Genomic DNA, 27,381 nt, shown 5'->3' with positions numbered 1-27,381 from the left:
AGTTGAAAGGTCTTGCGCGCCTTGAAGGCGCCTGCGTGCTCCTTCGGCCGGAGGTGGAATCTAATCGGGGAGGTGGGCGTGGCTTCGAGGGACGCCTGCGCAGTCCTCCTCCGGGGGGGTGGAGCGAGCCCGGAGCTGGAGTTAGGGGGCGTGGTCTCAGAGGCGCCTGCGCGGAGGCGGTTGGAGGGAGGCCCGATTCCCCTTTGTTCAGGTTCGCCATTTTGCGAGGCAGCGGCAGTGGCGGCGGCAGCGGCGGCTGGGGCCTCTGATTGGGTTTCGGAGTCCGGTACTGGAGCCAATCAGCGCGGGCAGCGAACCGGGGGAGCGAGGCACGGTGAGTGTGAGGAGCCAATATCCAGCGGCCCAGAGCCGGCCCTAGCGCCCCGATTGGCGGGTCTCGCTGACCACTCAGGAGAGGCCCAGGCGCCCGTCGAGCCCGGGGAGTCGAGCTGAGCCTAGCCGAGCGGGGCGGCTGGCGGGCCCGGCCCGGGGCCTGCGAGCTCCTCGGGGCACTGCGGGCCGAGGCCTGCAGGGGCCGCCCCGCGCGGGGATGGCTCCCCCGGGAGCAGGCACCTCGGGGTCCCGACCCTTGCCTGGTGCCAGTGCCCCTTGGGAGTGCGCTCCCTTTCCCCGACCCTCGGGCCCCGGCTCTCAGGCCCCAGGCTCGGGGGTGGTGGGCTTGCCTGCCGCGAATGCCCCTACGCTCAGGTACACACGCGCGCCCCGGCCTCGGCGGTTTCCTGCTGGTCGTTCCGGCCCACACACGCCCGCCTTTGCACTCTCTACGCTTCGGGCCTGAGACGGGAAACACGTCCCGCGGCCCGCGCCCCACAGCGCTCCGTGAGGAGAATGTGTCTGCAACCCCTCTGCCTCGCCAGGGAGGCCTGGGGCGGTGGGCGCTGCGGCCACAGGGCCGTGCGTGCGGCGGCGGCCTCGGACTGCTGCACGCCCGCCCCCACAGCCGCCCGGCCGGGGAGGGGTCCATGGGTTCGCCCACTCCCCTGCCCCGCCGCGCCCCTCCTCCCGGCCCGCTTAGCCCGGGTCTCCGGCCCGGCGCCGTTACCACCCCCTTTGCTCGTCATTTCCTCTCCTCCCCGCCCCGCTCCCCGTCGCCGAGCCGCGCACCTCCGTCTCTGCGCCCAACCGAACGGCCTCCCTTTCTTGCCTGGGCTGTAAGGCCAGTCCATCTGGTGCCCGGACCCTCGGTCTTAGAAGATTGATAGCCCCGTGCATACTTTTTCCTGGAGGCAGCACAACTTGCTTTTCTTGTTAATAGGCTTACCCATTGCTCATTCTGTGAATCCTCCCTAGGGAATGTACAGTAATACAGTAATATTTTTTTGCTTTCACTTTTCCATGTCACTTTGAATGTGTCAGGCTAGGCTTTTGGTTGTTTTCTGATACACTTTCTAATCCCGTGTTAACTTTTTCTCAGCTAATATTTAGAAATTTAAGAGAGTTGTGGGGTTTTTCTTTAGGATGAGAGTAAATCTCCGGTGGCAACCAGTTAGTTATCCAGCAGAATGTGCCAGGCATCATCCATGTGCCGAGGAGGGAGTGGGTAGAGGTAAATAGCTGTGCCTGCCTGGTGGAGATTGGCAAGTGAACAGCTAATTAATACCAATGGTTAGAGCTATAAAGGAGCAAAGTTCAGTGCCGTGAGGTATTGATGCTTGAGCTGGCAGCAACCTCAGTGAAATGTTTCTCACCACCACACTTTTGTCTGGCTTTGACAGATGATGGGATTTTCTTCAGGCAGGAAAGGTGGAAGAGCATTGCTCACAGAAAAGCATGTGCAAGGGCATCAAATTGTGCTGTGTGCTTGAGGTGGAAAAATGGGATAGGAAAGTGGGCAGTAGTAGTGAGAATTTAGGCAGGAAAGCCCAGTTAGGGGGAAAAAAAACCGCTTGTATATCTTGCTAAGGAATTTTTTGAAAGCAGTTATTTTGTATGGAGGTTCAGGTAGAACGGATCTAGAACTATACGTTTTTCAGAAAAACAAGTTTCTGACTTGTGCGTTCTGCCCCCTAACATTGGCTCACTTCTTTGGGGGAAGGAAAGATTTTTGTCATGGGACTTTAAACATTATTTTTATTCATGTGAAGTATTTATTTAGTGCATTCCCTGGCACATAAAGTAGGTTGTCACATTTACTAAGGTCATACAATTGGCAGGTTTCAGGACACTTTTAGTCCAATGCTCTTTCCAGTACTAAAACTTTAGGGACAGTGTTTGTTCTCACTCTTTGGAATGAGTTTTTCTTTGTTGTTAAATATTTTCTAAATTCATTTAATTCCTACATTATCCATATTGATAGATGGGGCAGGTTATATTTGCCTTTGGAATAGATGTTTTAACCTTGGTATTTAAAAATGGGTATATCTGTCGCATGAAAACCACCAAAATACTTTTGCTAGACTTCTTTCTAAAAGGCATTTATCATCCAGTCACTTTTTTGGCTAAACATCTCTAGAGTCTCCACCTGTCTGTGGAACAACTTCTTTGCCTGGTATTTTGAGAGACAGTAGTGTGGCCCCTTGAGCTTTTTTCTGGACATGGGGGCATTTTAGTCTGTTCATATGCCGAAATTTTCCTGTTCCCAATTTTTATGCTCTCTTGATTTGGAGTACTTTACCCCCACTCACATCTTCACATAGCTGAATCCTTCGCACACTTAAGACCAGTTCAGATGATACCTTTTCCTAAAGATTTCATTGATTTATCCCCAGCTAGAAATCTCTGCCCTCACAAAGAAATCACTTTTCTTCCAGCTCCCATATTACTTTGTTTCTCTCTCAGGATTCTAGTACAAGTTTTCACTATGTTACTAAAGTTAAAGATTCTTTGAAGTTAAGATCTTCATCAGAGATTTCTTTATTTGTTTTGGTTTTTTGTAAAGATGGGGTCTCACTATGTTGCTCAGGCCAGTCTCAAATGCCTCACCTCCCATCTCAGCCTCCCAAAGTGGATTAGGATTACTGGAGTGAGCCACTGTGACCTTCTTTTTGATTTTTAAAGCCTTTAGAATAGTGTCTGGCACATCATTAGTGGAGAGAAGGAACAAATTAGGAAGCTCCAGTTCAGAAACTTGTAGGATGATGGGGAAGCTGTACAGCCCTTTGTTGTCTGCTCTAGTCTTATTAAACATGTATCAGGACCCATTTGTTGAGTTATAAAATAAATTGAATAGGCCAATGCTGCCAATAATTTTTTATAATAGAAATTATCAGTACATGGCCAGGCGCGGTGGCTTACGCCTGTAATCCTAGCACTCTGGGAGGCTGAGGCAGCCGGATCGCTCGAGGTCAGGAGTTTGAAACCAGCCTGAGCAAGACTGAGACCCCGTCTATACTATAAATAGAAAGAAATTAATTGGCCAACAAATATATATAGAAAAAATTAGCCGGGCATGGTGGCGCATGCCTGTAGTCCCAGCTACTCGGGAGGCTGAGGCAGGAGGATTGCTTGAGCCCAGGAGTTTGAGGTTGCTGTGAGCTAGGCTGATGTCACGACACTCACTCTAGCCTAGGCAACATAGCGAGACTCTGTCTCAAAAAGAAAAAGAAAATATCAGTGCATCTTATGTTGTATATGGATAAATATTATTTCAGGAAACTATTGTTTCAGTTGCATATGTTTTGTTATGTGTGCACTGACTTGAAATAGCAAAATGTGTTTCTCACTATGGATTGTGGTCCAAAAAGTTAGAAAGCTACGTTCTAGTCTTTTCCTGGTAGTGATTGTCAAATATGGTAATTTGAGGGCTTTTCCTATGCTTATACTAGTTAGGTTCCTAGTGATTGGCTAAGTTTTGGTTCACAAAGAATGGGTTCCTAATGATTGGCTAAATTTCAGCTTCTGCACCTTGAAATGGTGGGGGTGGGGATGATACAGGAAGAGAATTTTTATGTTAGCCAAAATAAGCACATACTCCACACTCTCTTTTCTGATTCTCTCTGAGGAAAAACAATTCAAAACTTTGTGTTACGAGCAAGATCTGGACAGACTAACTTTGGCTGGCTTAATTTTGTCATAATCTTGGGTAGAGAAGCACTTTAGGACAGACTGTGTCAAATTATGTTGCACTTCTGCTAACTGAAGCTCACAGTAGTAGGAACATATGGCTTCAGTGAAGCTGCTTGCTTATAGAATTCACCATTAACAGTCTCAATATTATGCTACAGCTGAATCACTCCCTCATTAATGTGAAAGAGAATTGCTACTAGATTTGAAGCTGTTTCCCTTTTTACTCTTCAAAGCATAATAGATTTGAATGTTCTTAAATTGGCTCATTTATATTACCAGGATAAACTAGTAAGGAAAAAAATCTGTACAGTGTCATATCTATTAGTCGTTACCATGTGCTGCATGATATATTTTAGTCTTATAAGATGTAAATTTCTGGAAATCAGTTGAAGAAGGATCTCATATGGGAAGGGTATTTGAGGGTGAGGGAAGTGTTGAAATACAGAAGACATTCCTTTTATAATCCTTATTTTTTAGTCAACTCTCTACTGAGATATAGTTTAGACATAAAAGGCAATCATTTAAGGGTACGTATTGATGAGTTTTGACGGATTTATACACTTACGCAGCCACCGCCACAATGAAGATATAAAACATTTTCATCACCCCAGACATTTCCTAGTGCTCCATTCCCATCACCTCCCTCTTGCATCTCCCTCCGTTCTCCAGTCCCAAGGAACCACTGATCTGTTTTCTGTCTCTACATTACTATTTTCAGGATTTCATATAAATGAAATCATATATATTCTCTTATGACCTTAATTTTATTAGTTTAGAAACATAAATGTATTGTGCATTAGAGACAAAGCCTGTTAACTTCCCTAGCAGAGCTGCTTACTCTGGCTGAAAACCATGCCCAGAATCTCTCAGGAGCAGACTTAGTAAACCAATTTAGAAGAGACCGGTTAGTGAGTATGCAGTGAGAAATAACTATCAAGATGTGTTGCTCATCATATTTGCTCCCTATTGGCCAATCTATATGTAAATCCAAATTATAGCTAGAAATTTGCCTGGTGAGCATTCCGTTAGAGCAGGGGCAGTGCTTTGGAGAACCATATGGCCATCTTGCTGTGATGGCATAACGTGTTATTTATGATTCATATACTCGTGTTATATCCATCTTGGTTATGAGTAATAGGCTTGATTAATTTTTATTTTAAATTTTATTATATTTTCCCAGCATCTAGTATAAAAATATTGAAACATATAGTGAAGTTAAAAGAATTTTATAGTAAACCCCTGTATACCCACCACTTATAGTCAACTATTAACATTTTATCATACTTGCCTTACCAGATACTTACCTATCTCTCCATCTGTTTGTCTATCAACCCATCATAATTTTTGATGCATTTCAAAGTAAATTTTAGACTTCAGTGTATTTCTTCCTAAATACTTGAACATGTATTTGAATATATTTTTTATTTCTTCTCTCACACCATATTGAGACACCTTACAAGTGATTCATTTCATCCACTATGTATGGATTTATGGAGAGTGATACCTTACTTTGCCTCAGTAATGTGCAGCTCAATTAGGTCACATGATTTTATCATTCAAATTTTGGAATTTTTGAGGGCCTACAGAAAAACTGGAGGGAGAAGTTTACCTACCTTTTATTTCTACCTGCCCTCTCTCCATATTTCCAAGATGAATTATCCTTTGGTGATTTATATACTTTAATTTTTGAATGTTTTGTTCAAGGTTCTCAAATGTCACTTCAGTTTATCTAATTGTGCCCTTATTTTTAAAAGAGAATGGTCCTCAACTCTTAGAGTGCATGAAAAAGGTAAATTGAACATTGACTGGATATTTGATGATGTTAATTTCTTAATGTTTGAAGATGATATTGTGGAGACACAGTATCATTGTGATAAAATGATAAAGATAAACAGGCCTTTATTCTTTAGAAATAGATACTGCAGTGTTTATAGAATTTGAGGGGTAATATGGTGTCTGAGGTTTGCTTCAGAATAATCCAGGGATGGGGAAATGTGAGACAAAATCGACCTTGTTATTGAAGTTGGATGATTGTTTGGAGGTTCAGTATACTGTTCCCTCTACTTTTTGTATATATTTGAAAACTGCCATAATAAAAAGTTAGAATTACACAATAAAAGGTGGGCTGTTAGTAGGCATCCAAATTCAAAATCGAGGAATGTCTTAAGTTCTTTTTAGAGAAAATCTAAAACGTCTAGTATGTCATTTTAACATTTTCTTTATATCTAATCTATAAATATCATTGTCAGTAGTATAATTTCTTTTTATTTCTTGCTCTGGACTAAAATGCAAAACCCTAAACCTTTCCTAGAGCTTTGTTACTACAGGCCACTTAATTTAGATTTTTTTTTTTTTTTTGAGACAGATTCTCACTCTGTTGCCTGCCAGCCACCTCAAACACCTGACCTTGAGCAATCCGCCCACCTCGGCCTCCCAGAGTGCTAGGATTAGAGGCGCGTGCCACCACACCCACCACTCCTGGCCTTAATTGAGATTTTGATAAACAAAATATTTGACATAAGGTCTGTGGTAAACTACTTTTACTAAGTAATAAACCCTGAAGTTTTAAAGTGCTTACCATATGTAGCACACTGGAGTAACATGTTTAGTGGGCAACAATTATGTGTTACAATTTAACTTTATTCTTTAAAGTACATATGCAGACCTGAAAATAAGTGTTATGTAGGCCTTATAACAAAGCAATATTGTAGCTTAATTAGTATTTCTAAGGTGCAAGTGTTGCTCTGATAGCATCGAAAGGTAAGGTTGCTAATAAGAAATGACCAAAAGCATTTTAAAGAATAATGAAAATAGCATTATATTGTTATGATTGTATCATGTAATCCCGGTTAAAAGTGATACTGAATATAAGCATTTCCTATTCTCTTGTCCTGTTTTCTTGCAAACAAAGTACAGTGGCAAGTTATCAAGGTTAATTGTCTGGCCAGGCTTTTATCAACAGTCTCACTTTAGTTTCTTACATTTCTTTCCCAACCTTTCTAATAGGTGTACACCTCGCAGTCTTCTAGTATCTCCAGAGTGAAGCCCACTGTGGACAGGATTCTAACTTGGAGGGACCATGGAGCAGTATACAGCAAACAGCAATAGTTCCACAGAGCAAATAGTTGTGCAGGCTGGACAGATTCAGCAGCAGGTATGAAGTAAAACTACTTTTAACAGTCCTACTCAATTGGTTGGAATATTACATGGGGAATTATTTGAGAGGAATCTTGTGAAATATTGGGTGTGATGGCTTGTGAAGCACTGTATCCAATCCATGACCACTTAGAATCTGCTCTTACTGAGGACCTGGTTTAATAATAAATTGCCCCTTTTAGCTCACTAAAAGTCAAAACAACAAAGTCTGTTTTTCAGATGGAAATTTGGAGGGGTTTTTGGCTTGTTTTTTTTGGATTCAGTTTATTGTTTTCTTTTTTTTGTTTGCACTAACTTGTGGTTTAGTAAGCATTTGGCCACAACAGTCAAAGCATGATAGTCAGCTTCCAAGAAATCCACTGTTCTTTGATTTGGTCCACTGTAGTTTTTATCTATTAATCAAAAGCTGTAGTTTACAATTCATAATTGCAAGGCTGTGGAAACAGCCCAAGTGCCCATCAATCCAAGAATGGATTAATAAAATGTGGTATATGTATACCATGGAGTACTATTCAGCTCTAAGAAACAACGGTGATATAGCACATCTTATATTTTCCTGGTTAGAGCTGGAACCCATACTACTAAGTGAAGTATCCCAAGAATGGAAAAACAAGCACCAGATATATTCTCCAGCAAACTGGTATTAACTGAGTAGCACCTAAGTGGACACACAGGTGCTACAGTAATAGGGTATTGGGGAGGGGGGAGGGGGGAGGGGGGCGGGTATATACATACATAATGAGTGAGATGTGCACCATCTGGGGGATGGTCATGATGGAGACTCAGACTTTTGGGGGGAGGGGGGGAAATGGGCATTTATTGAAACCTTAAAATCTGTACCCCCATAGTATGCCAAAATAAAAAAAAAAAAAAAAAAAAGCTGTAGTTTAACATTAGGATAATGTTTAGACAGCCACTCTGATGAATAAGTACGTATTTGAAAGGAGTATCTTGCTGCTGGTCAATTCCTAACTGATAGATTGCTTTCTTGAATCTCTATACAGATCTCATTTTCTGATGCTTTATGCCTGGGTTTATTTTAGTAAAACTTCATTTATTTCCCCACAACTAGAAGAAAAGATATTTATTATGCTTCAGTTTCACCTTAGGCCAAGATTGATATCTTGGAGCTATTTTATTTTCAAAAGAGAACTTAGCCAATATAGAAGAGTAGTAGGGACAGCAAAGGTAATGTTGACGGTGAATTTTCTGATCTAATGATCAAAGGAAGGAACCACTCTTGATTAAGAGATTAATTATTTAAACTGTCTTGCTGGCCTTTCCTTCCACACGGCACAGCTGCTATGGCTCTGGCAGCTTTCTTCAGCTGCCTTAGAGAAGGGGCTTCCTCAAAGAGTCTTCCATTCATACCCTGGAGGGTGGATTTTTGTTCTGTCCAAATTTACCATTAGGGAATATAAAAATAAGGTTAGATCACTGAAAACATGACTTCTAAGGCAGCGCAGTTGGGGTAGAAATAATCTTAGTTTTAGGAAATAAGAGCAGTGACCTAATGAAGATGATTTTGGTTCACAGTGATTAGTTTATTCTTCCTTTCTTGGTGATTGCATTTAAGCCCCCAACATTGTTCATTGTCACTTGAGGCCGTTACAGTCAATAAATTTGTTCTTGTGAACTCATTTGAGGAAATAAAAAGAACATTAGAATAATTGTATAAGCAGAAGGATTGAATTCCTATTTGTGAGGAGAAGGGACTGCATTGCAGATATTTGTGTTAATAGTAACAGCTATTTTGATGTTTTTGCATCATGGAAGTGGAGACAAGGGCTAATATCTTTGATCCTGCTACCCTCAACACAACAGCTTTAGTATAGGGAGTCTGTACATTTTGAAAGTGCTGGGTAGAATGGGGCTTTTGAAAGACTTCCCTCCCTTTTCCTCAAGAAGTAAGGTGATCTCATGTCATGAACTATACGTTTCCTTCCTGGCACATTTCAAGCTCTTCCTGTTCCTGTTCTCAGCAGCAGGGTGGTGTCACTGCTGTCCAGTTGCAGACTGAGGCCCAGGTGGCATCCGCCTCAGGCCAGCAAGTCCAGACCCTCCAGGTAGTGGTGCCCTCTCTGATTCTCTGTGAGCACTGCATGAACTCCTCTCCTCATGTCTGGTGCTATTTGTATTAGGATCTCAAGTAGGAATGGCAAAGTCAGTTGCATGTCTTTGATGCTGCTAACTTTTCTTTGAAGCTTATAAGATGCCAGTTTCCTAATGTTTCATGCCAAGTCATATCGTGAGCCTGTATCAATTTTCTGAAAATTGCATTTGGCTAGTGTGTTTCTTTGGGAATGCCTGGAAAAGAAATGGTTTAAATGACTGGAAGAAATTCTTATAAGTGGCATTAGAACTTATTCAGAGCTCCAGCTCTTAATCAGTTACATGATAAAACTTAATGAATTTGTATTATAGTGAAGAAAGTATATACATATATAGAGACACATATGAACTAGATTAGACTGTGCTTTATTTTGATTAAAAGGACAATTCAACTGCAAAATAATCGTTACACTTGGCAAGTTTTATCTAAGCACTGAATCCTGCTAATCTTAACTGATGTCTTTTCACTACCTTTTCTGGGGAAATACTGATCTTTCTTATTACTAAATCTGCAGAGATGACCCCACATACCTCTTGGTTGGGTGGGGATGGATATGCTCTCTATAAGTCTTAGATATTACAGCCACTGTAAGAATTCTTAGTTAACCAATGCAGTTCTTTAACATTATGTATGGCCAAGTTTATCCTAAATTAGGGCTATAATTTGGCCAGTTCCTATAAAAAATAGGAATAGGGAGCACTAGTATACTCTTGTGTCTAGGTTACTTTTACTAAAATGACTATATTAATATTTTTGAGAAATTGGCAAGGTTTGGGTGCCCTAACTGTTTTCCTCCGTTGAATTAGAAATGATTTAAAGTAGGACCTAGAATATAGAACTGGCATCTCAGTCTGTTCTCTAATACTAGTTCTGCTAAGCATCCTGCAGTTAACTGCCCTTTATTGTATAATATTAATAATTATTTTGCTTTACCCTTTCAGTCCCACCCCCACCTCTGCTATCACTAGTGTTTGGTGATGATGTCCAGCCGATTCTGAATATAAATTAGGTTGAAAGAAGCTGAGCTTGTAGGTACTCCCGAGCTGTATTAGAATCTCACAGTCCAACAGCTTGTTCATGTTTTTCATGCTTGCTTCATCTTACTGATAGATAAAACAGTATTTTGGATTGTCATTAACCATTTGTGGAATGGGAATGTAACATGCTCTTAACTGTATGGCTTCTTGTCTGATGCATGTGTCCTTGTAATCATTGTTATGTTGTAAATACAGTGGACTTTTTAGAGTCTCAAATTGTTTATCATGCACACAATAACATGTTAGTGGGGGGAGAAATTAAGGTGAAGGATAGCCTGAAAATTACTAATATTTATGTTTTAAAACTTGTGTTCCCTGCTTATATAGATTTTTATTTAAAAGAAATGGAAATACTTTACAGAAAAATAGAAACCTTTCCTCTAGGGATCTCCTTATATTTGGAGAAGTTTAAATGGTTCTTTCAGTTATTCATGTAATAAGTATTCTGAGAAATCTTTCTTGATATGGAATATGCAAACATTGGTATAGGAAAGGGAATTCGGTTTGGAATGTGGAAGTATGGGAAGGAGAAAGCATGAGAGAGTCAGACTGTAAACTCCTTAAAAGTAAAGTGGAATTCTCAGTGGGCAGTGTAACAAAACCTGGGATTGGAATGTTCCTGGTAATTCTGATAGAGTTGTGGTGGTAGTGGTGGTGGTGCTGGTGGTGGTAGTGGTAGTGGTAGGAGGGTCTTACTACCTAACCTACTCATCTAGGACGGATTGATCTTTTAATTAATTGCTGTTATTTGAACATTTGCACTATCATTCAGAATGAATATTTTATATATTCATTCTATATGTATTATATATATAGTCTTTTATTCTGTGACAGATAATTCCTTGAAACAAAGATAGAATCTGAAAATGACAGTTTAGAATTTTTAGCTGTTATGTTGATCACTTCGAAAGTTCACTTCTAAAGTGGCTCATTTTTTAGCTTCCAGAAAGCATTCTACTGGGTTGTTTTTTTGTTTGTTTGTTTTTTGACAGAGTCTCACTCTGTTGCCTGGGCTAGAGTGCCTTTTAAAAAGGCAAATAGCATTGGGATCTTGTCATGATTTTAGCCTGTGTTTGGTGCTAAATACCTTTTATCTACTGGGACTTCCAAAGACTCTGGTTATACTCCATTGTATCTGACCTTAAAGTATTGAACTTGGCATTTAGTGACAGATATCACAGATAATTTGAAGATAACTTAAAGACTCAAGATATACTTTCTTAGTGTCTCTCCTACCTTTTCCTTCTCTAGCAAGGCAGCAGAATAGTTCCAGTAATTATCTTTTGGTAAAAACCATTAGGCGTCTTATGTTATTTCATTGCTTTTATTTTTTTTTTATTCTAGGTTCAGGGGCAGCCATTAATGGTGCAGGTCAGTGGAGGCCAGTTAATCACATCAACTGGCCAACCCATCATGGTCCAGGCTGTCCCTGGTGGACAAGGTCAAACCATCATGCAAGTACCTGTGTCTGGGACACAGGGTTTGCAGCAGGTGAGTGATATTAAAAAATGTTTTGACAGTATATCAAAGTAGAGGTTTTAAAGACTTAGATTGTTACAAACTGATAGTTGATGCTGCATTTAATTGCTTCCGGAAATTCCCATTTTGCAGTTAGTTGATTTTCCACCTTTGTATTAGTATTACCAATGATATAAACTAGAATTATGCAGAAATTGGACACCTCCAGTAAGGATTAAGATATTAAGCATGGTCTTCAATTGCTCTAAAGAATTTTGTAAAGAGATGAGAATCTACTTTATGAAGTATTTCATTGATGTGACTTATGTTTGCACGGGGGGGGGGGGGGGGGGGGGGGATGGGCAGGGAACTTAACAGTTGGCTTTGGAAATTATTGTTTTTGGTCAGAAATGTTATTCTTTTAATTTATTTTCATGTAACTTGTCATTTGTGTTATCTAGCAAGTAATAAAAAAGAAAATTGCCGGGCGTGGTGGCTCACGCCTGTAATCCTAGCACTTTGGGAGGCCAAGGCAGGCGGATTGCTCCAGGTCAGGAGTTCGAAACCAGCCTGAGCAAGACCCCGTCTCTACCAAAAAATAGAAATAAATTAATTGACCAACTAAAACTATATATACAAAAAATTAGCCGGGCATGGTGGCACATGCCTGTAGTCCCAGCTACTCGGGAGGCTGAGGCAGTAGGATCACTGAGCCCCGGAGATTGAGGTTGCTGTGAGCCAGGCTAACGCCACAGCACTCACTCTAGCCTGGGCAACAAAGTGAGACTCTGTCTCAAAAAAAAAAAAAAAAAGAAAATTTTTCAGTCTAAACTTATTGCACACACCTAAAGCTATACTTAGAACAAAATTTATAGCCTTAAATACTTTAAAAGAAACGAAGAGCAGTGATATTTCTCTTAAGAAGTTAGGGAAAGAACAAATTGAACAAAAAGTAGGTCAAAATTAAATAGAAACCTGACAAAAATGTAGAAAGCCAGGTTCTTTAAACAGACCAATAATATAAATAAATATATTTGAAAGACTGATTGAAAAATAAGCGAAAGATAAAGATTAAAAGAAATGTGTCGAAATGTTACATATAACTCTGTAGCATCAGATTTTAAAATTAGAGGGATGTTTATCATCAAGTTGGCAGAAATTAAAAAGGGATTATATCCACTGCAAGAATGGATGTGGAGAAAAAGAAACATTCATCATTTTTGATAATTTCAAATTATAAAGTTATGTTGGAAAGGCATCTCGCTATCACTCTAATACATAAACCTTTTGAACTAGCTGTCTCTGACTTCTGAGAATTTGTCCTATAAAAAGAAATGCATCAATATGTAGGGAGACATTACAAAGACATTCATCACAGCATTAAACTAGCAAAAAATTTTTGTAATCTGAATGTATATTAATAAGGATAAAGAAATGGATATATCATAATTATTCACATATGGAGTATCATCCTTAAAAGGGATGAACTGTTGACTTGGGGATTAATAGTGGGGATTAATAGATTAATACTTGTTAATAGGCCGGGCGTGGTGGCTCACGCTTATAATCCTAGCACTCTGGGAGGCCGAGACGGGTGGATTGCTCAAGGTCAGGAGTTCAAAACCAGCCTGAGCGAGAGTGAGACCCCGTCTCTACTATAAAAATAGAAAGAAATTAATTGGCCAACTAATATATATATATATAAAAATTATCCGGGCATGGTGGCTTGTGCCTGTAGTCCAAGCTACTCGGGAGGCTGAGGCAGGAGGATCGCTTGAGCCCAGGAGTTTGAGGTTGCTGTGAGCTAGGCTGACGCCACGGCACTACTCTAGCCTAGGCAAGAAAGCGAGATTCTGTCTCAAAAAAAAAAAAAATACTTCTTAATAGTGAAACATTTTTAGTGAAAAATTATTTGCAGAGAAATATATAATGTGTGATCTTATCTTTGTAATTAATAACCAAACCCCCAGAGTATATATGTTTATGAGCATGGAAAGGGAGTGAAGGAAAACTTAACTTTTTACTGTATTTGTATCTTTATATTATTTCAACAGTTACAACAATCACATTAATGTCTTAGTTTTTCTGAAGGAATTTAATGTAAGTTGGAAAAAAAATCAGCCATGATCACACTGCATAATGTTCAATCAATTTGATGAATCATAATTTTCAATTTACAAAGTATACTTAAAGGTTTTGTTTTTTTTTTTTTTGCTTTTGTTAGTCAAGTTACTGTAAATATATTTCAGCATGATAGTTTTATTAATATTTTTCAGTTGAAATCTTAAAGTAATTTCTTTGGAGTGAGAGTTGCTTGGGCAAAGGGTAAGAGCATTTTTAAGCCTATTGGCATATTTTTGTCAAGATAGAATTGTAGTTGGGATTAAAAACAGTTTGCACATTTCTCATGCATAAATGTATGAGGCTTTAAATGTATTTTCAGTATGTGCTTTTCTGTTTCCCATGCTATATCATTTCTGTCCTTCCTCTCCACTCCTGCCCCACTTGCTGCATATTCTTCACTGTAGAATACAGACACCGTGATTCAGTGCTACGAACGGTGTACTGTGAGTGTAGTGACCCAACTTTCATTACCAGGTCTGCCATTAAACAAGTTCTCTGATCTTGATCAAGTCATTTAATTGTTGGTTTTCTCATCCAAAAATACAGTTATGTTGGTTGATATGTAGGGTTCATTCTAGCTCTAAATTCTGTGGTTTTATGGGGCTTTGTTTTGTATTGTTTTGCTGTAAGAGACCTTAAAAGGGTGGTTTTATTTCACTGGTCCAAGTGGGGCTATAACTAATCTCGCTGGAAATTATTTTCTGTTATCTAATTAAAGCTCTAGGTGAGATTCCATAGCCTCCCCTACAATGCTTAAGGCTTTAATTCCTTTTGTATAAGAGATTGTTTCTCATTAGTGTTCTTTGAATGGCTATTTTTTAAAGAAGAATACTTCTTAACCTTTTTTGGATTGTACTCTCCATTTTAGAATTTCAATGAAGCCTGTGCCCTCTAAGAAAAAAGAGCAGATGTCTAGATACTTGAAAAATTTTGCATACAGTTTTAGGTTAAGATCCTTGGCCTGATAAAGACGAGGGATCAAGACAGTTGAACCAGAGTAGAAAACCAAAAAATAGATGTAAAAATATTGGAACTTGGTATGTAATAAAAGCATATTAGTGAAGAAATGGCTCAAGAATGATACAGAAAAAGAAAATTGATTTCTACCTCATACTGTATTTAAAAATACTTGCTAAATGGATTAAAGATCTAAATATAAAAAAGCATATTTGGAAAATTTAAAAGAAAATACAGGAGAATTTTCTTTATGCTAGCAAGGTAGAGAAGGATTTCTTGAAGACAGAAAAACACATTGATTTGCTTACTTTAAAACTTGTATACATTGAAATACATTATAAGTAAAGATAAACAAGGTCCAGACTTAGAAAAGTTATTTTTTTTTTTTTTTTTTTTTTTTTTTTTGAGACAGAGTCTCACTTTCTTGCCCAGGCTAGAGTGAGTGCCGTGGCGTCAGCCTGGCTCACAGCAACCTCAATCTCCTGGGCTCAGCGATCCTACTGCCTCAGCCTCCCTAGTAGCTGGGACTACAGGCATGCACCACCATGCCCGGCTAATTTTTTTGTATATATATTTTTAGTTAGTCAATTAATTTCTTTCTATATTTTGGTAGAGACGGGGTCTTGCTCAGGCTGGTTTTGAACTCCTGACCTCGAGCAATCCGCCCGCCTTGGCCTCCCAGAGTGCTAGGATTACAGGCGTGAGCCACCACGCCCGGCCTGAAAAGTTATTTTTAATACATATAACTGGGTTTATATTCAGAATATATAAAGAATTTTTATGTATTCATACAAAAACAACAGTCCAGTAGAAAAATGGACAAAGAATATAAACATATAGTAGAGGCAATTCTACTAGCCAATATAGACAGGTATACCTTGCTATCTGGAACTCAGGAATGATATAGATTTAGATAACCAAGTAAATTTGTTTACGTATTTATTAATTTGCCAACACTTTCTAAGTGACAATTATGAGCTTAAATGTTTGGAGAACTGAACCTTCTTCCAAACTGCCAGCTCTGTTGAAGCAACACTCCAGTCAAAAATGTTTGTTGATGGAATGAATGAATGGTTAAAGAACTAATGGGAAAACTTAGTAGCTGTACATGTACTCTTTGGGTTTGGGGGTATTCTTGAATATAAAATGCTAGAAATACCAAGCTGTGGAGCCTCCTAAGTGCTTTCTCTTTTGATCTTGGAAAAAAATGTATCTGGTAGTCATTATATGGAAACAGGATTCTATACACCCAACATTTAAAGTGTTGTGTTACAGTTTAAGTTACAAAATTTCAGAGAAATATTTTTCAGTCTTGTCAGGTTTCTGATTATATTCCTAATGAAGTGGCTATAGCCATACAACAAGAAAGAAAATAGATTTGGATAACATAGGATTCCGCTTTCCATAATTGCTATCTGAGGTTTAGCTATACAAACCTAGGAACAAAATAGGAAATAAAAATTAACAAAAAATTGGCAAATGTTGATGATAGTATTGACTATTGGTGAGGGTACTGGAAATAGGAATAAGAAGAATATAATCTGTTACATTGCCTTAGTTATCTATTACTATATAACAAATTATCCTAGAAGTTAGTAGCTTAAAACAATACACATTTATTTTATAATTTCTGTAAGTTAGGAATCCTAGCACAGTTTAGCTGGATCTTCTCAGTGTCTTTTTGGAGGCCCTCATCAAGGTGTTGACCTGGGCTGTGGTCAGATCAACATTTGACTAAGGTAGAATACATTTTGAATATACTATATTAGGATACATAATATTTACATACATAATATTCTTTGTCTGTAAAAAGTACTTCAACGTGTATTTTCAAATGAACATGCCTTTAAAATATATATAACCATACCACCACTATCTTTCAAAAAACTGACACTGATTTCTTAATATCATCAGGTATCCAGTGTTCAGAATTCCCTGGTTTTTTCCATAAATGGGAAATAAGTTATCTCTAGTTCATAATTGAGGGCAGAACAGGACTCTCCTGTCTTTTTTCCTCTTAACATTTCTTGCTTTCTAGAGAAATTCAGATAACGAACACTCAGGGACCAGAAGAGACCAGTGTCAATAGGTGCTATCCTTTCTTTGTGTTTCCTACTGCAGATACAGTTGGTCCCGCCTGGACAGATCCAGATCCAGGGTGGGCAGGCTGTGCAGGTGCAGGGCCAGCAGGGCCAAACCCAGCAGATCATCATCCAGCAGCCCCAGACAGCCGTCACTGCAGGCCAGACTCAGGTAATTCCACTAGCTGTCAACATAGGAACACAACTGTGATTTGGAAGAGTCAGATAACTGAGTCAAATGTTTCATGTGTAGTAGAAATGGGGAAGAAAACTATCAAAAAAAAATTTTTTTTTTAAGGACCACATGGTTCTTTTCTTTGTGGGCGTCTTTGGAATCTATTGAATTATGTCATTATTTCCTACAGACACAGCAGCAGATTGCTGTCCAGGGGCAGCAAGTGGCACAGACTGCTGAAGGGCAGACTATTGTCTATCAGCCAGTTAATGCAGATGGCACCATTCTCCAGCAAGGTAAGTATCCCCATAGGTTTCCCTGGGACTTCTTGGAGCATCATTTTGTCCCTTGGGCAGCTGCTTCCGAATTTTAATGGTGAACTCTATGTGACATTTTTTTGAACAAAAAAATTTTCTTTGAGCTCCCCATTGATTGTTGGTTTCTTGTCACCATACGTAACTAATACTGGTTCCATTTGTAGGGGTTCCTACGGTGGCCATTAAGACTGGTCCCATGGATTGTATAAATTTTTAATGCTTTTAGGGAAGAAATGTTTCTAAATAGAAGATTGGAAATAGGGAGGTTTTTTATTGGTAAAGGTAGAAACTGATCAGAAATCACTTTAGAGTGTTTTTGTTTGTTTTTTGTTATTTTTTTTATGGATCACTCCATTATTAATTTATTCCAAAAAGACTTCTTATAGGCCTTACTTTATATACAGCACTTTACTAAGAAAGAAGAGTTCTCAAAGAGCCTCTAGTTTTGTAAGAAAGACATGTGAACAAATAAATACCATGCAAGGCCCTGATAGAAGTATGTTACAGGAATAGATGACACATCAATTAAGGGAGGAGGAGTGATCAAACTGGACTTGAAGGCTTTGGAAGCATGTGTTAGATAATGGGATAGTTAAATCAAGAAAGGACATTTCACTTAGATTTCATGGCTAAAAGTTTGGCTTGTGATTAAAATTTTGTGTTATACAAGGTCCAGAGAGCATAGTAACCATGTGCTCTCGTACGACTCAGGAGAGGGCCTGAAATGGATTGAGCCCAGCAAGAGCTCAAACAGAATGGTGAACAGATCCTCAAATGCTGCTTTTGATAGTTTGGGGACTTAGAATGCTTGATTTGATTGTAAATTTTAGTCCTGCAACTGACTCTTGGTCTGTTTGGGGTAAATAAATTATAAGTTCATAAAATTTCTATCCTGAAACAGGATCTTGTTCATATGTACAAGAACAGTGGATATAGCTATAGTCAGATTGACCTATGGAAGGGCAGGCCTCCAAACTTTCTCAATTTTTGAAAACTGTTACTGGAATTCCCAAGGAAGTATCCATTTCAAGGATAGATTTACTCAGAGCCACATCCTAGACAGTTAATAGAATTTCAATAATTGCAATTACTTGGATTCTGTACAGCAAACCAGAGTGGAAGAGTACTTTTTCTCCCTTATGTTTTTAGTATGTTTTCCCAGGGTGAGTGAGTGTGTGCCAGATGGAAGAGGGACTAACTATGTTCCCTTCTTTCTGTTCTGTGTGCCTGTTTTTTGTTTGTTTTATGTTTTGTTTTCTTAAAGTTACAGTCCCTGTTTCAGGCATGATCACCATCCCAGCAGCCAGTTTGGCAGGAGCACAGATTGTTCAGACAGGAGCCAATACCAACACAACCAGCAGTGGGCAAGGGACTGTCACTGTGACACTACCAGTGGCAGGAAATGTGGTCAATTCAGGAGGAATGGTCATGGTAAGAAAACTGATTCTTCAGTTTGCTGTTCTCATGTAATACAGTTTTTTGGGGGTTTTTCTGTTTTTGAGATTGCTTTGTTGCCCAGGCTAGAGTGAGTGCTATGGCTGTCAGCCTAGCTCACAGCAACCTCAAACTCCTGGGCTCAAGCAATCCTCCTGCCTCAGCCTCCTGAGTAGCTGGGACTACAGGCATGTGCCACCATGCCCGGCTAATTTTTTCTATATATATTAGTTGGCCAATTACTTTCTTTCTATTTATAGTAGAGACGGGGTCTTGCTCTTGCTCAGGCTGGTTTCAAACTCCTGACCTCAAGCAATCTGCCCACCTCGGCCTCCCAGAGTGCTAGGATTACAGGCATGAGCCATGGCGCCCGGCCACAGTTTTTTATATATCTCTTTCTCTTTGAAATTTTCTCAAACTTGCAACTCAATGTCTCATAAAATGTGTTTATAATGTTGACCTCTCTGGATTGAGATTGATCCTTAAGGCACTTACAGTGATCTACTTTTACAATAACATTGTGACAAACTGTAATTAATTCTGAGCACCTACTGCGTACCAGGGACTATTCTAGTGCTGGACATATAGCAGTGGATAAACAGGTGTAAATATCTGATTTTATGCAATTCTATTCAAATAATGAAGGGAGGGATAGCATACTGATCTTTGGGTAGTAGAACATGTATTGCCTATGGTGGATGAAATAAGAAATAAACTAAAAATTACAAAGATTTTTAATTAATAGAGAAACCAAAAATGTGATAAATATATTGGTAGGATAGAGAAAGAGGGTTGGGTGGTGTGAGTGAAAGCTAAATCCTCCTATGTCAAAATAGGATGTTAGTGCACAGGAATTAAAATGGATAAATTTAGAATGAGTAGTAGTAGTCTGCACAGAGATGGAGGAAACTACCAGGGGAATCAATGTAACCATTGATAGTATTTGTAGTAGGGCAGGGGGTGGGATATAGGGCCCTGTTACTTGTTTCCTCATACATATGGTAAAATGTTTTTTTATTTGCTTGTGTAGAAAAATTAGGATTGAATTATATCATAAATTAACTATGTAATTAAATTATTTCTGTTACTATAGGCATTTACCAGGTAGTAGCACTTGGTCAATCTGTACCACCCTTCCCTTTTGCTGTTTTATTATCTTATCACTACTGTTCCTGACCATTAGATGGCAGCAGACATACCTAGGAAATAGATCCACCTGTGGACATGAATATGGGCATGGTTATGTCCTTTGAATGTGCTCCCTGAGCCCCCTATGACACGATCATCTGGGGTGTTTGTTTAAAATGCAGACCATTAGCATAAATGTCCTCCAGGAATCTGTACTTAACCAAGTACCCTACAAAAGTTACTTTTTGTGGCATTCCGAAGAAAATAGATTAACAGGGACCAAGAAACTGTTTCCTGTGTCCATACTTCTGCCACCAATAAGCTCTGGTTTCGTGTTCACACAGATGGTACCTGGGGCTGGCTCTGTGCCTGCTATCCAAAGAATCCCTCTACCTGGAGCAGAGATGCTTGAAGAAGAGCCTCTCTATGTGAATGCCAAACAGTACCACCGTATTCTTAAGAGGAGGCAAGCCCGGGCAAAACTAGAGGCAGAAGGGAAAATTCCAAAGGAAAGAAGGGTATGTAATAATAACATGGAGAAGGATATAGGAGAACAGCAGAATTCTACTTTTGAAATTATCTTTTATATGGTGTGTTTTCTTGAGTACCTTCCAAACAATTGAAGTTAGACAGAAGTTAGATAGCTGTTTTTGTAGAAGTTAGCGTTTGTTATTACTATAGGTAGGTTCAACTATAATAACAATTGAAAAAACCTCAATGGCTTAAACAAGAAAAAGTTACATAAAAGAAGTCCAGAGATAAAATTGTCCTTGACCAGTAGCTCATTTCCACAGTTCTTAAGACTCATTCTCCTGTCTTACTGCTAATATTCTTAGTCTACTCTTCATAATCCAAGATGACTGCTTGGGCTCCAGCCTAGGAGCAAAGAGAACAAGAAAGTTTCTCTTTCAAGGAAACTCCCAAGAAGTTCTGTACATCTTGTTAGCCAAAATTTATTCACCTGGTCACACTTAACCTGCAAATAAAACTGGGAAATATAGTCTTTTTACTGAGCAGCCATTTGCCCAACTAAAATTTGGCCTCTTATTAAAGCCAAAGGGAAGAGCATATATTGGGAGGTGTAGGTAGTGATCTCTGCAATACTTTCTGAAACACTGATTTAGCATTCACATTCTTGTGGTAGGTATATATGTGTGTGGTTAGCTGCTATCTTAGTCACTTAATTGTTTTCTCCAAAGCTTTCTTCATTATTCAAAGTCCTAATTGTCCCTTGTGGCTTTGATCACAGCTGTCTTAACCTTTTCAGGATGAAATCTGTGCATTAAATAACTATGCTGGTTCTGGCTAGTATTTAAATGGTTTTATTTCTCTCGTTGTAGAAATACCTGCATGAGTCTCGGCACCGTCATGCCATGGCACGGAAGCGTGGTGAAGGTGGACGATTTTTCTCTCCAAAGGAAAAAGATAGTCCTCATATGCAGGTAAGAAGATTTATACCTTTTATTCTTGTCTTTATTATTTTTATTTTTGTTTTTTTTTTTAAGGTTAAAGCCTTCAGCAGTGTCCTCTTGCTATTTTCACACTCAGGGACTAATCACATTCTCTAAACTGGATGTAGTATTTTATCTCTTTAGATTCCCTTTGGTCTTAAAAGCACTAAAGATTCTTAATTCAGTGGCCTTTCTTCCCTCTTCACCTTTGCAAATTATTGCTATTAATTCCTTCTTAAAAATCTCATTTTTCATAATTTTCAAGGAACAAGTTTTGTTTCTTAGTGTAAGGAATAATAGCAGCAGTTGAAACTTACGTGAGAAGCATTAAGAAATTTTTCAAACATTTTTTTTTTTTATTGAATCTTCACAGCACCTTCAAGCCTCATGAGATAAGAATTATCATCTCTGAGTTTACTTGGTCCTCATGGGGAAAAAAAAAATTATCATCTTCATTTTACAATTGAATCTGAGGTTTAGAGAGATTAAGTAATTAGCTCAAGGTAAAATACTTAGTAAAATAATGCAACTGAAATTCAAGCCCAGTTAACATAACTCCAGAATTTATACTGGTTCATCCATCTAATTCCACTAATTATCTTACAAGCATTTCTGAGTCAGTATATCCAAAACAGAACTCTTGATTTATTTATTATACATAAGCATGAATCTCAACAAATGACATGTCTATCCACCCAGTTACTAAAACTAGAACTGTCCAATTCTTGATGAAGTCCTCTTGCTTTTTATCTCTAAAATATAATTTGTATTTTTCCCTCCCAACGGATGGCCTGGCTTAATCCTCTCTGGCTTAGATTAAGAAAACAGTTGCCTAATTGGTCTCCCTTCTTCCACTCTTGTCCCCCTCTAGTCCATTCTACACATCTTAGTATGATCTTTTTAAAGTGTATATCCTGTCATGTCACTGTTCTCCTCAAGCTCCTTCTGCCCCCACTGTCTCCCATTTGCACTTGGACTGAAATCCAGAGTTCTTGCCATAGCCATCAAGGCTGGCATGCTCCAGCTCCTGTCTACTTCTAGCTTCATTTCCTCCTGCTTCTTGCTCTCTATGCTCTTTCTCTCAGTCCAATGCTCCGTTTCCTGCCATGGGCCTTTGTCCTTAACAATTTCCAGTCTATAATACCCTTCACTCCATCTCTTTGCATGGCTGTCTCTCTCTTTTATCTTTTAGGTCTTGGTGTAAACTGAAGAGGCAATGCCAATCCCACTCTATGTAGAGTATGTCTTTTCTATCTCCCTATTTTCTTACAACATCTTCCTTTTCTTTAGAGTGTAATAATACTTGAATGGTTGTGTTTAATTGTTCAAAACTGTTTTCTTCACTAGACTATAAGTTGTGTTGGGGCTCGAGGATTGTTTTGTTCTCTGTTGTATTTAATTGGACTTAGTACTATTTAAGTAAGTTAGTTATGTTTAAGTACTAACTTAGTTGTGTTTATTGGATTTAGTGTCCAATTCTGAACAAGCTTTCAGTAAATGTCTGGAATTAATGGATTCCTCCCATATACTGATAACTTCATTCTGCATGAACATCACATTCCACCTGCACTATTGCAGTATCTTCTCAATTCATCTCCACTAATTGACCTTATGTAATACTGCCATATGAGTCTTTATTAGATAGTATTTTTTTAATCCTCTCACTCCCCTGCTCAATGATGCATGTTAGTTCTGTATTTCTTAACTGCATCCAATCTCAGACTATTTCTTTATAACGTCTAAGCACCTTTGCCTCATTACCCCTCTAAACAAATCTGACCAGGTTTCCTCAGTGTCCCCACACTATAGCATGTAGGGGTCAAGGGAAAAAATTTACCCTTTGCCCCTTCTGAAGCTTTGGTGAAAAAGCATTTCAAAGTGTATATAGCACAGGTGCATTATAGGAGAATGATCACCCAGTAACCCAATGAGGTACAGATGATTATACACCCTTCTTAGAGGGAAGGGAGATGAGGGAGTGTGGATTATTTTAGGGGGATAGTAAATGATTTTTACAGAAATTTAATGTGCTTAAAGAACATATAGCGGCCCAAAACAAAAGTCTGTTAGGCCCACAGAGCAGACTATGGTTTGTGACAAAAGTCTGTCCCAAGTTTGTTGACAAACTTCAGTCTTTTTTGATGGGATACGAGTTCAACAAGCACTAACAACTCTTCCAAGGCTACTAGTCCTCACTGATAGTATGAGAGACTCTCCTTTCTCAGTGCTGTCATTGCTATTCCATCATGCAGTGTGAGTGTGGTCTGCCAGCTCTAGGAGTATATTATCCTAGGAACTCTAATTCTCTTTGCTAACAATATGACATTGGTCAGTTTACTGAGTATCTTTTAGCCTTTATTTTATAAATAAAGGCTAAAAGAGGAGTACTTCATCTGTACAATGGAATAGCGTTGAATACTTAACAGGAATGCTGTGGGGATTTCATGTAATAATCCACATTAAGCACCTACTTAGTGCTGTACCTAGTGCGTGGTGAGTGTGTAGTAGATGCTAATTATTATTCTGGCTCATTCAAGACCTAAATCCAGTCTTCCACCTCCAAGAATTTTTCAACTTCTCCAATCTTACCTACTGAGGTCTCAGGGCCTTGGTATGGAGAAACTAAAGGTGGTTCTTGTGGAGTGTTGTAAAATGGCTCTAAGGACTGATACTTGTGTTAATACTGCAGGTCTTAAGTGAAAAGCAGCACACAGAGTTTAGTGGAAAGAAGATTAAATGGGAGTCAAGGGATTTGGGAGTTAGCTCTTGCTGGACTCCTGATCAACTTTCTGATCAACTTTCTAACTCTAGTCCAGGCAGATTACCCATCTGGGCTTCAGATTTGTCTACAAAATGAGTGCATTAAAGTGTGTAGATTCTAGTGTTCTTTCCAGCCCTGCTGAGTACTCAGTATTTAAATGTGATGATCAGAAAATAATTACAAAAATACAGCATGACATGGTTTCTCTGGATCTTTTTCTTAGCCACCTGAATACCCTTAACCCCTTAAGAGTACAGTATAACACAAGATGCTTAGGAAAGAGATAGACTAGCAACTCTGGAGTATTTGGCCATGGAGTGCCAAACACTTATTCCCTTAAGAATAAGGTTTATTTTTCTCTTCTTGCCTAAAGAGGCTGCACTTTTTAAGCCATGTGTGCAGATTTAGATGCATTACAGGCCTTTGGTTTACTTGGTAAAGTTGTGTGTATTCTGTTGAGGAGAAGTAGTGAGAGCCAGGAGTTCCCTCTTGGCTTTTGCAAAAGACTTTAATCATTATTTTGCCATCTTTGTCCCTCCAGGATCCAAACCAAGCTGATGAAGAAGCTATGACACAGATCATCCGCGTGTCTTAACCCCAGGCCATGTGATGGAACTGATCAAGGTCCGTTCCTTGCCACTGTTTCCCACTGTTCCAGGAAATTGATCAGCTCTTCCAATGGGACACTGACGATCACATTCTGCCCTTTTCTACAGGACAGAAACCACTTAGTTTTTAATAAGTGGCTCAGTATTATAATTGCAGTGATGTCTGGCAAATTGAAGCTGCAAGCCTTTGTCTTACTCTTTCAGTCAGGACCTATTTCAGACTGTTGAAGACATTGATATTTCATGGATTAGGATGATGCAAGGAGACACATGCCAGCCCAGCAGTACTCAAGCACTTACATTGACTGGTAAAGCCAACCAGCCACCTCAGCAAGGAAGAACAACCTTCTCAACCTGAACTACAATCAGAGAAGCGTCTCAGCCTACTCCTTCCCATGGAATTTAGACAGCATCCATCCCTCTGGTGAGGGATCTCTGGCTGACTAAATGGACACTTTATATTCAGAGATGGCTTCCAGACAGGGAAGTTCCATCCAATAAATTCTCTGAGATACATTCATCCAATCTGTGGTAATAATAAGAATTTCTGTCTGCCCAGATGGTTGGTTGGTATCTTTGGACACCAACCAAGAAAAAGCTAACTGGGGATAGAATGATAAAAGACTGGAGAACTAAAAATATACATTGCTGAATCTCTTTTTTTTTTTTTTTTTTTTTTTTTTAGCTTTGAAAAGTGCTCTGCTTGTCCCTTTGTTGACAGGTCATCTGGACTGGGGTTCTTGCTGTGGCTACTTCTGAGAATTTAGAGGGTATTGGACTTTGAAACTGCCTTTCCTAAGAGAACAAAACTGTTCAACAACTTCTGTGCTGAAGAGCTGAGGACATTTGTAGTAACTCCTAAACAGAGAGCCAAACTAGTGATTTTCAATCATAGGCTTTGTGACAGCATTTGGGGAACTGTCAGCCTAGGAGGAGAGAAAGAGTAGTACATATACCCAAATGTTGTCATAGAGCATGATTCTCCAGTGGACGGATACCTGGGATGGATTATTAAGATAAAGAGACTAATTCACATTTTACACTAAAACTTTTAACAAGCACTGAAAGGGAAATGTCTGAGATTTGGTTCTTGACAATTTCTGGAAAGCACTGCTTAATCTCGCTGTCCTGGACATAGTCCAGATTACCTGCTAGAACTTAAGGTGGATATTGGCTTCGCTCCTACCACACATTGTGCTGGCCCCAGAGAGTGAACATTCTCATTCTTCCATGGCAGCTGATTCTTTGGTGCCAGTTTTCATTTGTTTTCCCTTTCTCCATAGGCCTTGCACAGAAAGGTTTTCACATTGCATCCATCCTGTGGAAGTAAGCTGCAGAACTGGAAATAGAGATGCCTGCAGGGTCAGGAACTGGGCAGTATTTCCCAGAATGGGTTGTGCCTCAGAAACGTATTTCTTTTCTAGATGTTGAACCCTGGGAGAACTAAGATGATATTTCAGAAGAGTTGGCTGCCTCTCTGGAAACAAAGAAGGAAAACCTAGCCAGTAATTCTGAAGAACATTTGGGGTTGATTTAAATACCAAGGATAAAGATTGGTCCTTTGTTCTTTGACTTCAATCTAAACATATTAAGAACACAAAAGAAGTTAAACCCCAAACAAAAACATCATAAAGGGAGATCATTGTTACAGTAGAAATAGAAGTACAGAGCTATGCAAAGGAAATAGGAAGTGAAGTCTGGAGGATCTAACCTGTGCTGGCTTCCAGATAGCCAAAGGGCTGATCCTTTGGTAGGCTCTCTAGAAACTTCTGGCTCTTTATAAGTATTTCAGATATTAACTTTATTCGGTAAAGTTTTTCAGATGCTAAATTACTAAAAACACTGTGGAATTTATATTCCTTGTTTAGTATAGGAGTCCAAGATGCAGAGTTCAGAAAGAAATTCCTCAAACCTATTATTTAGTGTTTAAGCCACCAACAGTTCTAAAATGCTATTTATTTGTGTCTATAAGTTTGTACATAGTAATACCAACCTCATTGTTTCTGATTTTTTTTGGGGGGGGGCAGGGGGTGGGGGAGTTTGAATTTTGTTTGAATTGAAATGCTTCAGTTGTCATTGCATTTCAGATAGCTCATGACACTTTTGTGGTCATTTTAACACACTATAATAGCCCACAAAGTGGGGGCAGGGTATTGATGTTTGAATTTTTTTCTTTGTTACTAGTTATTTTACTCATTTTTCTTTATGACTGTAGTGTAACTTCACAGATGCAGAAAGCGTGAATGGATGAATGAATAATTGGTTTAATGCTAGTTATGTCATTTCTTGAGTGCTTTTTTTTTTTTGCAGGATAATTGTAAATGTATATATTTTAATTGCACTGGTACATTGAACATGTCAGTGTCTATACCACTGGACCAACAGAGCATTTTCTGGCTATAGGGTGCCTGATATTAATAATGTTTTGATTTTCCTTTGGGACTCAACTATATAGGTTTCTTTCCCCCCACCAGTAGGGGGAATACAGGTGATTGATCATTGATGTCATTGCAATTGTTATTTTTTAAAATAAATTTATAAAAATACTAAAACAT

General features: G+C 39.1%; 1 protein-coding gene across 8 annotated transcripts; it reads left to right on the top strand.

Moving 5' to 3' along the window:
- The first annotated feature begins 70 nt into the window (after positions 1–70).
- NFYA (nuclear transcription factor Y subunit alpha) lies at positions 71–27,378 on the top strand. Of its 8 annotated transcripts, XM_076003372.1 has the most exons (11): positions 422–708; positions 6,392–6,548; positions 7,033–7,180; positions 9,165–9,251; positions 11,677–11,823; positions 16,993–17,124; positions 17,318–17,423; positions 18,709–18,875; positions 20,351–20,524; positions 21,347–21,448; positions 24,760–27,378. In XM_076003372.1, exons 3-11 carry the CDS (start codon positions 7,106–7,108, stop codon positions 24,811–24,813), a joined length of 1,044 nt encoding a protein of 347 aa, XP_075859487.1. In that variant the 5' UTR covers positions 422–708; positions 6,392–6,548; positions 7,033–7,105; the 3' UTR covers positions 24,814–27,378. The 8 variants fall into 8 exon arrangements, with proteins under 8 accessions (XP_012616239.1, XP_012616241.1, XP_012616236.1 ...); XM_012760785.3 differs by lacking the exons at positions 422–708; positions 6,392–6,548 and adding an exon at positions 71–334 and having other exon boundaries at positions 9,168–9,251; XM_012760787.3 differs by lacking the exons at positions 422–708; positions 6,392–6,548 and adding an exon at positions 71–334 and having other exon boundaries at positions 18,727–18,875.
- Positions 27,379–27,381: the final 3 nt, after the last annotated feature.

This window comes from Microcebus murinus, chromosome 5 (genome assembly GCF_040939455.1).
Source record: "Microcebus murinus isolate Inina chromosome 5, M.murinus_Inina_mat1.0, whole genome shotgun sequence".
NCBI classification, from domain to species: Eukaryota; Metazoa; Chordata; class Mammalia; order Primates; family Cheirogaleidae; genus Microcebus; species Microcebus murinus.
Note: the sequence above shows the minus strand (reverse complement) of the source record. Positions and strands in the feature narration are given on the sequence as shown.